The sequence below is a fragment of the Mytilus trossulus genome, chromosome 4 (assembly GCF_036588685.1).
Source record: "Mytilus trossulus isolate FHL-02 chromosome 4, PNRI_Mtr1.1.1.hap1, whole genome shotgun sequence".
NCBI lineage: Eukaryota > Metazoa > Mollusca > Bivalvia > Mytilida > Mytilidae > Mytilus > Mytilus trossulus.
The window spans coordinates 56491284-56502090 of NC_086376.1; the positions used below are offsets into that span (position 1 = coordinate 56491284).

A 10807-nucleotide genomic window follows, 5' to 3' on the forward strand; every position below is an offset into this window, starting at 1 on the left:
ATGCGTTGTAGTGCAATGACTTACATTAAATTATAAAGAAACAATTGTGCTCCAAAATAAATAAAAGATATGAACAAGAGTGAACAAGTCAGTCATACAACAGATTGAAATGAACATTCAGCCTCGACAAATCCCCTGATATATTCCTATCCCCTGAACAAATTAAATAGCCGCCACCAAGTATTTGTATAGTCGTACTATACAAATCCTTGCCGTCACCTAAATATACTAATAATTATGTCGATAATGGCGTACCATACTACTGAAGTGCATTTTTGTTTCCATTGATTGTCTTTCTTTATACAACTCTGGCAGACGATTTTTCATTTTAAGATTATTGATATAAAACAGGAAAGGTAAGATTTGAACAATAACATCCGTATAGCTACTATATATAATATCATAAGTTTAGGTTAGCTCGAAAGTTTATTTTTGACATGTTTATGTCATGTTACAAAAAAATTTATTATGGAACATAATTATGTATATACATAGTGATTTGAAGGTTATCTATCTTTATGATTTATTATAATACTAGTTCGCAAATTAAAGCACGTGTTTCATGTTATTTTGTTCGAAAGAACTGTCTGATAGCATTTAAATTCAATCGCATTTCTGATAATATTATTGATAGATTAACATAGAATTTTTCAAATATTTTATAGCCTCATTAATTTTTGAAAATATCAAACATGATAATATATTCATTAGCCGGTAATTAATTACAGTTCAAATGTTCTGCACAATTATAAAACTGGACATAATCTACGGTGTGCAAAGTAGGACATTTTAATACCAACAATAACAAATAAGCCTATATAAAACAAACTAAAGTACCAAAGGGACAATCAAATTAATAAAGTTTAAAAGAAATCGACAATACCATGCGTATAAGAACAACACAGAAACTATAAGACAAAACAGAACAACACAGAAACTATATAGAACAGAACAGAACATATTTTATTTCCAATTAAGGGCCCACAAGGGGCATACAGAGCATACATGAATAAGGAAAAAGAATATTAATTTGATAGATACATACAATGTAGATACAAACATTATTTTACATACAGTAACAATACAATTACTAACTCATATTCACTTTAATAAATTTACCAACAGCATTAAGGACCTGATTGTCTTCACAGTTTAATAAATAAATAAATTTATGCTGATTATCCAGTAAAGAAAAATTTGGAATTCTTTGGCAAACAAAGTCAAAGAGAGCATCTCTATCTGATTTAGAATTTTCACAGTTAGTTAAAAAATGGATTTCATCTTCAACACAGCCAGAGGAGCATTTTTTGCAAATTCTTTCATTTCGTGGAATATTTGAAAAACGTCCAACTTCAATTTGAAGCTTATGAGCAGAAATACGTAATTTGCATATAGATCTTCTTAAATCAAAGTCCTTTATTAAAGAAAGATAATTTTCATAACCAAAATTCTGCTTAAATTTCACATAATTAAACAGTTTTCCATCAGAAGCTTTATTTTGGCTAGCATACCAATTGCTAATATATTTAGTGTGAATTAATTTGCTAGATATGTTCAAAAATTTATATTGTCCGAAATGTTTTACTTCTGGTTTAATTTCAAAAACTTCTAATACTTTCTTAGCAAATGAGTACCAAGAAGTTATGTTAGATTTGTGAAGCTCTTGGCTGCATTTATAAGCATCTTTCAATAGACTGAATTCAGTTGTAAGATTTTCAAATCTATACCAGTATTTTACAATTGACTTTACAATATCATAATGTAAGGGGAAACGCCCCAGTTCTGATAATACAGCAAAATTGACACTCCTTTTGTGTACACCAAGTATAAACTTAGAAAATTTAAGATGGAGATTCTCACACTTAAGATTTTTAAAAATATTTTCAAGATTAAATAAGGAAGACTGTAATTTATTACAAGAAACATTATAACCTCCCCATACCTCTGAATTATATAACAGAATGGGTTTAAGGGTATGATCAAAAAGCAAAGCAACATGTTTTTAATTTTTCAATTCAAGTCAATTCAAATTTTTTTAAATTTTATTGGCCATAAAAACTGTACAGTTTTTGACATATAGCAACATAACAAAGGAAGACAATAACTCAGTAACTCAATATATATAAACATATATGTATAAAGTTCAAATAAACTCATCATAGATACCAGGATTGAATTTTGTATATACGCCAGATGCGCGTTTCGTCTACAGAAGACTCATCAGTGACGCTCGAATCCAAAAAAGTTAAAAAGGCCAAATAAAGTACGAAGTTGAAGAGCATTGAGGATCAAAATTCCTAAAGGTTTTGCCAAATACAGCTAAGGTAATCTATGCCTGAGGTAGAAAAGCCTTAGTATTTCAAAAATTCAAAATTTTGTAAACAGCTAATTTATAAATATAACCATAACAATGATAATTCATGTCAGCACAAAAGTGCTGACTACTGGGCTTGTGATTCACTCGAGGAAATAAAATCTCCACCAGCAGTCAGGTAAATATTAAAGAGTCCCTTGTCCTCATTTCCATTGACTCATTAATAAAGGATCATAGTTTATTCACTTGTATTAAGTATATGTATAACTTCATCATTGTTTTCCTTTTTTAATTTATAATGAATGATCACTGATTATCAGTTTTGTAATTATTTTTTTATAATTTTTATCACGATTTTTTGTATAACCTAAGCCGTAAAACATCATTATGAAAATATTATTTTTACTGTTTTAAAAGAGGAGACCTTTACACCGTTTGATTTTATCGGATTGATAACGACTAAATTTCAAAAAGAATTCTGACACGGTTCGAAAAGATACACATTCTTAAATCAGTATTGACTCTACACATTCAGTTTAATTTCATCATACATTCCATGTTTTCATCTTGAATATAATCATGATGATATCACATTTTCTATAATAAAAACTTGTCAAAGATCCAAGGCTTAAACCACGCCAGACGTGCGTTTCGATAACATAAGACTCACTGAATAGTGACGCTTTAACCAAAGCCACACAGAGTTGAAATGCACCGAAATTTAAAAGAACAGCACTTTCTACTAGGCATTTGATACCACCGAGGACAATTTGTTCATCAGCAGTGACTTCGACCAAGTGGTTGAAAAAGAAAACCATCCAAGATACCAGGCTTATAATTCTAAACACGTTTCGTAGACATCTTTCATTATTTATTTTTCAGAAAGCCTATATATATAAGTTTTAATCCAGCGATGGAAGATCAGCGATTGTTTCAAATCATTCAGAATACCAGTAAAGGAAAAATATATTCTATAAATGAAACATTAATCAATGAAACCATTTCATCAACCTCACAGTCGCCTCTGAAAATAGCAGCCGATTTCAGTGTTAAGATTACACTAATACTTGTAATGCTAGGAATGGGTAATACTGTTGAAATAAAGATTCTTATTGGTCACCTGAAAAGGCCAATTGGAATCGCTATTGGGATGCTCTCGCAGTTTGTTGTTCTTCCAGCTGTTACATTCGGTCTTGCGCATGCTCTACAGCTTCCACCAATACCAGCCCTTGGAATGCTTGTGATTGGATGTTGTCCAGGAGGTACTACTACAAATGTCTTTTCTTACTGGACAGATGGAGATGTAGCTCTAAGGTATTATTAACGTCATCAAAGTGTAAACTGAACGTGAAAAGAAATCGCATCCATACAGTTAAACCTGGATATACATTTTACTCAAAGAATCTGTATTACTCAATCTTATTAAAATTCACATGTACAACAACTCGCATACTCGTATAATAAGGGGATAAGGGGATAACGATATTTATAGAGACCTTTATTTCAATTATGTTCCATTGTAGTAAAAACAATTATTTTAGTCGGTCATTAATTCAGATAAACGGACAGTATACGTGTTATTAAAGCACTTCAGAAGTTGCTAAAGGAAAAGACATTCACAGAAATAATATATTAAAATACATGGGTATGATTTAAACAAACACACATGTGCAATTCATTTACCAATTAATACAGTTTTATAATTTTCAAAAATCTTGAAGAAATTGTCTTTTGAATCAATCACTAATGTTCTTACTACTTTTGTTACAGTATTTCTATGACAGCTGTATCAACAGTTCTTGCCATGGGTATGTTGCCATTAAATCTCCTTATCTATAGCAGAAGCTGGACAGATGAACCTTTGATCATACCATACGTTAACATACTTATATCTTTTGGACTTACATTAGGACCGGCTCTTCTTGGAATCTTCATCAGATGGAAATTTCCGAAGGTTGCTGATGTTCTCGTCAAGGTATGGTCAAACTTCTTTAAGATACATATGTTAATGTATCATATAAAAAAATGCAGCTGCAGTATGCCTCTATTCAATAGTCCTAATTCTGATTTTTTTGATTATGCAAAAACGCGGGTAACTAATTAAAACCGAGGGAAACACATCAACTATAAGAGGAAAACAACAGAAACACCGGAATACAGTACAAACAAACGCAACAGCAATTAAATCAGAGAAATACACAAATAGATGCTATAATAGTACATTGCAACATGTTAACCGCAAAACAACAGCAGACACCCCCTTGAATTTATGGCAGCATATCAGAACTCCACAACGAAATATAAACTGGGGAATGGACGAATGTCACAAAACGTGACGTATTTTTGTGACGTTTATATAATCACAGATAAAGGAGTTGGTCCAGTACGACTCCTTTTTGGCCCCAAAATGTATAAGTTTTACAAAAATGTTTCAAAGCGTAAACTGTTTGTTATTTATTGGAAAGTAGAATGCTTCTGCTACATAAAAATGGGTTATTTTTTTTACAATGCAATGCACATATGTCGGGTACAAGCATCACTAAGTCATGCGAAATTACTGATATCTTCACAGTTTTAGCATTGAAGTTAAATTTGTGGCCGCAATGTGTTCGTTCTTAATATTGAAACTTAAGTTGTATTTGATGATAATACAAATGATAAACACGGATACTGCCACTTTCATTTTTGACAAAAACTATCGGAAAAGTAATTTTTTTTTGCATATTTGATAGATTTTTCACATTTAAGATTGAATCTGAGCGTTTTTAATGACTAAACCAGTTATAATTTTTCACATAAACTAATTGAATCAACTGGAATAGACACGGTTAAAAGTGTTTCAAAAAATGTCCAAAAATCATTCTCAATGACTACTGATGGTAGGTTGAATACCAAAATTTAGGACAAACGCGATGATTTTAATTTTCCTATAGTCAACTTTCAATTTCTGTGTAGCAACATCCCAGCGGCACCAGCATATGGAGTATATGTGTCTCAATTGATACGTTACTCTAGAGCTAGCTCAAAGTACGTTGATTTAATTTGTTGAACGAGGTTTATTGCTTTCTCAAAAGTTGCTAAGACAGGGCTATGAATCAATCAAATTAAAGTCATCACTCAAGAAATTTTACGGTCGCCATCATGAGCTGACTAGCCATTATGACAAAAGTGAGTATGAAAAAATATCTGATATTCTTCCTCAGACATAATAACCTTCCATCATTACTGAATTGAACAAAGAATTAACACGACAGGTGCCATATACGGTGCAGGAAATGCTTACCCTTCCAGAGCACCTGATTTCACCCCCGGTTTTAAGTGGAGTTCGTGTTGTTTCTTAATTATTATTTAAAACTGTTGATGTAAATGTACTTTGGTTTTGTGAGTCTTTGATTAGTCAATGGTTTTGATTGTTAATGTCTTAAAAGTTATAACTGTTTACCAAACTTTAGGCCATCATTATGTACCTTATTTGATCTTTGGACTTCGAGCATCACTGATGATTCTGTGAGAACGAAAAGTGCATCTTTTGTCTAAAATTTGTAGCCTGGTAATTATGATTTTATTCACCAATGTTTATAGAAACAGTTTGTTTTGTATACTGTTGTTTATTTCTGTCTTCTTTTTTTTTTTTTTTTTTTTTTTTTTATAATTATAATTTAGTACGCCAGACGCGCGTTTCGTCTACATAAGACTCATCAGTGACGGACGCTCATATCGAAATAGTTATAAATCAAACAAATACAAAGTTGAAGAGCATTGAGGATCCAAAATTCCAAAAAGTTGTGCCAAATACGGCTAAGGTAATCTATGCCTGGGATAAGAAAATCCTTGGTTTTTTTTTCGAAAATTCAAAGTTTTGTAAACAGGAAATTTATAAAAATGACCACATAATTGATATTCATGTCAACACCGAAGTGCTGACTACTGGGCTGGTGATACCCTCGGGGACGAAACGTCCACCAGCAGCGACATCAACCCAGTGGTGTAAATAGTTATCAAAGGTACCAGGATTATAATTTAGTACGCCAGACGCGCGTTTCGTCTACATAAGACTCATCAGTGACGCTCATATCGAAATAGTTATAAACCAAACAAATACAAAGTTGAAGAGCATTGAGGATCCAAAATTCCAAAAAGTTGTGCCAAATACGGCTAAGGTAATCTTTGCCTGGGATAAGAAAATCCTTAGTTTTTTTCAAAAATTCAAAGTTTTGTAAACAGGAAATTTATAAAAATGACCACATAATTGATATTCATGTCAACACCGAAGTGCTGACTACTGGGCTTGTGATACCCTCGGGGACGAAACGTCCTGTTTACAAAACTTTGAATTTTCGAAAAAAAACTAAGGATTTCTTATCCTAGGCAAGATTGTTCTTGACTAGTAATTCGAAGTGGTCCTTTAAAATTGTTTACCTTTCATTTCATATAAACATATTTTAAAAGATACGAATTCGTTGAAAGTTCTACAGTATTTGATTAATTAGAACCTGTAAACTAATTGATACAATGGCGAAAAGAGGATTGAACATATTTTTGATTGATGCCTCTTATTTTATGCGTTAGTGAGTGCACTTATCAAGTGAACATAAATGTATAGACTCTGGAAAAATATACGGTCATCCTTAGCTTAAATCAGTATAATATTAATCAAAATTTGTTATGGTGGGGCTCTTAAAATTTCTCTAAAATACAAAGTATGAAATAGGAAGTATTATCCATATTAAGGAGATATTTGATCCTGCAAATATCACGTTTTCTTTGTTGCAAACTTATAACAGTAATTTTATATGCTTCATTTGAACAATGAACAAGAGGGAAGCGCCAGGAACTGTGAGATTGCACGAAGAAATGATATAAACATGCACTTATGTCTGTTAGTATAAACTTTTGTACTGATAAAATAATTTAAGCAGAAGCATATGTCGCTTGTCGCTTGATTTAATTCTGAAAAGTAAACTACATAAATAAAGGCTACAGTAGTATACCGCTGTCCGAAAGTCATAAACTAATTGAGAGAAAACAAATTCGGGTTACAAACTCAAACTGTCTAACACATCAACGATAAGTGAAACAATCGCGACAAATAAATATAAGATAAATCAAGATAATACTCGATAATTAATTGATGAGTCAACAGAAACATATATAGTATACATAACAATTTTTCTATATGTTTATGTCATTTTATGAATTTATATCAAATATTTAAAAGTACCTGAAATTGTATAGGATATGTATCAAACTTTGACTCATATAACATCCTGTAAAACACAAACTGTATGATCACGTAAACTGTATCGCAGCCTTGTTTGATTTGGCAATTAGTTTTATACTAGTTTTGTTTAAAATTGAATGTCAGAAAGATGCTCTCAATCGATATAAGTTTTTGGTTCTACGATGTTATGGCTGATATCAGTTCTACTGGATAATTTATATTTATATTTTCCACTTACAATTTAATAAATTGAAACAATCCCATTTTATCAAAATACCAAAAGCTACTTCACTGCTGTCAAAACCATTGACTATATTTTCCAAGGCAAATTATAGTTGATAAGGATGCACATTAGTATATTTTAATATGCGTGTGGTCAAGCTTGATATTATAATGTTATCAATTAAACATGATATGATATTCAGCTAAAATGTACCCGAGCTTTTGGAACTTTATTTTATTATACTGGTGTCAGTTGAAGTTGCACGAATTAAAAGGTGGTAAAGACAAGATACACCAATAGGGTAATTAAATTCTAATTCGTAAACTCAAACGAACATGAAATATTTATCAAATAACCATAAACTCTCACATTAGAGACGCCACTTGCAGAGACAAACGCACATTTTATTATAAATATGAGTATACTATTGTTGAAAGTTCATATAAATATATATAGCTATTAACCAGCTTGTACTGGTTTCCCCTTAGTTGTGGTCCAAAATAAATAATATGATTAATAATATCATTTATTTAGCAAAATGCTACTGTACACTTTGACTGCAATGGCTCGAATGACTTTAAACCACAAGAGTTCACTCGTGCATGAACTCAATATCCCGATCGAATCGACCAAACACGTGTTAACTATAAAAAAACAACATTTTATATGTCGATTTTGTACAACTTTTATAAATACATCAGATTTGTTTTACAATTGGTCTAACATATAATTAATTTAAAGTTAGAATTGATTTGGAATTTTATTTATGATATTACAAACACTTCAAGACTTCTTGTTATAATCTGTAAACTGTCTAAGCTAAAAGAGGGACGAAAGATACCAAAGGGACAGTCAAACTCGTAAATCTAAAACAAACTGACAACGCTAAATTGCTTTTAGAATAGAAATATTTTACGGAAGATATAATGCCATTATATAGAATCACGCAGAGACTGAGTGGGTAAAATTACACCTAATTAATTTTATGAAATAAAAAAATACGGGAAATTACAACGGCTAAACAACTTCAGTTAGTCAAAACCATTTCATTTAGACTCCTTATAGAAGTACAAAAATATACAATCGAGTATCAAAAAGAACAAAGAATAGACTATAAATCAACGGAGAGTAGATAAAATTGCTGAAATATTTTCATTTTATTTTTTTCCAGGTTGGATCTGTCGCAGGTGCATTAGCAATTTTATTGCTTTTAACTTTACTAAGTATACAGTATCCCTTCATGTATCATTCAACATGGAGGATATATATTGGAACACTAATTCTGCCGTTTGCTGGTTTCCTGTTCGGATACCTCGTAGCTCTGCTACTTCGCCAGGATCACGTGAGATGTAGGACAATTGCCTTGGAGACGGGTATACAAAATTTCCCGCTTTGTATGAGCTTGTTAACATTGACATATTCCAATGACGTGTTTGCAGAAATTTCTTTGTTTCCATTACTTTATGGTGTAACATGTATACTTTGTAGTTTAGTGTTTTTAGGAATTTATCGGTTAGCTGAAAGAATGAAACAATATAGAAAATATAAGAAAAGTTCAGGTACAGAAACCACTGAGGACAAAGCTGTCAGCTCCGCTTTGAAAATTAAATCCGACGATGCAGAGATTCGTCTGTAGGAAGATTTGCGTTTTCGTGAAAATTTGAATCTCAATCATATTAGTTGACTCCAAAATCAAATAAAGATTTATATGTGTTTTGAATTGATTTTCTCAATTAAATATCAATATGTTCATTTAAATGTATTCGAATGAGTATTCGTCACACCATTTCGCACACATTTTATCGTTAATTTGGAATCAATAAACACACTAGCCGGGTCAAAATACCTTGAATGTACGTAAATTCACATTCTCAAAGCTCCTAAACAAGTTATGTGTACCTTTATAGATTGATGTCATAACGCAACATTTCTGGAGGTTTAAACTAGTTGTAATCATGCTATCCCTTTTCCTAAAGTTAAGTTTTACGGACGCTAATTAATATATTAAATGTAATTTATAATTCAGAGTTTAGTATGAACTTTCACACCGGTACAGCTTACCGCTAAAGCAAATTTTAAGATATTTTTGGGCCATTGAGACTGGTTTCATCGCAATTTGCTGATATACAGATGTGGTTAAGGGCTCAAATTAATCCACAGAATACAAGCGTTGTGATTTACTGTGCATCAAACTTCTATCATTATCGGTTTATAGTCAAGTCGATTCTAATAAAATGTATTTTTTCCTGTAAAAAACATTTATTTTTCTTCGAAGTTTGAAGAATATTTGCAAAACGAATGGCTTAGAAAACTGTTCTTTTGAGATGTACTATGACTTTTATTCAATAATTGTGCAGTGAATTTTTAAAGGATAGTATAAAATGAATAGTTCTTACTTGTACACTGGTTAAAACGTAATTTTTAGTGTACCAGCGCAATCGCAAACTTGAAATCCACTACATATCCGAAGTCATTTCGTAAAGATTTTATGGTAAAAGCGACAAAAATCATTAATATATCCTGAAATTTTGGACTAAGTTGAAATAGATGTAACAAAACATGGTTTCGTAAATATTGGGCTATGATAAAGTTGAAAACACTTTTGTTCAGATAAAGGAACATGTGTATATGTCAATGGGAAAATGACCGACTAAGGAGTTGATTCTTCCTATATTTGCGTAAAAATCATGCATTTAGCAACAAAAATATATCATCTGAACACATAATTTCTTAAAGAAATCAAACTGGGTGAGGATCTTCATTAGTTTTTTTTTCACTTTTGAGTAGTAGACATAAGTCCATAAATTTCAAAAATTTCCATTACGATGCCAGTGGTACAGGGGTATGCTGACTATCCCAAGTACGAAAGGTCGCGTACTAAATTATAATCCTGGTACCTTTGATAACTATTCCAATCACTATGCCGGTAGTTAACAGCTCCTATGTTAAATATAATTTATATTTCGGAATTTAGTATGACGTCCATTATCAATGAAATAGTACACAATTTTGTTAACCCTTTCCCTTTCACACCGGTACAGCTTAACGG

The 10807-nt window shown here is 31.6% G+C and overlaps 1 protein-coding gene across 1 annotated transcript; it reads left to right on the forward strand.

Annotated features, from left to right (window-relative positions):
- The first annotated feature begins 257 nt into the window (after positions 1–257).
- On the forward strand, positions 258–9770 carry LOC134714016 (ileal sodium/bile acid cotransporter-like). Its single transcript, XM_063575268.1, has 4 exons — positions 258–356; positions 3197–3628; positions 4085–4289; positions 8930–9770. Exons 2-4 carry the CDS (start codon positions 3228–3230, stop codon positions 9392–9394), a joined length of 1071 nt encoding a protein of 356 aa, XP_063431338.1. The 5' UTR covers positions 258–356; positions 3197–3227; the 3' UTR covers positions 9395–9770.
- Positions 9771–10807: the final 1037 nt, after the last annotated feature.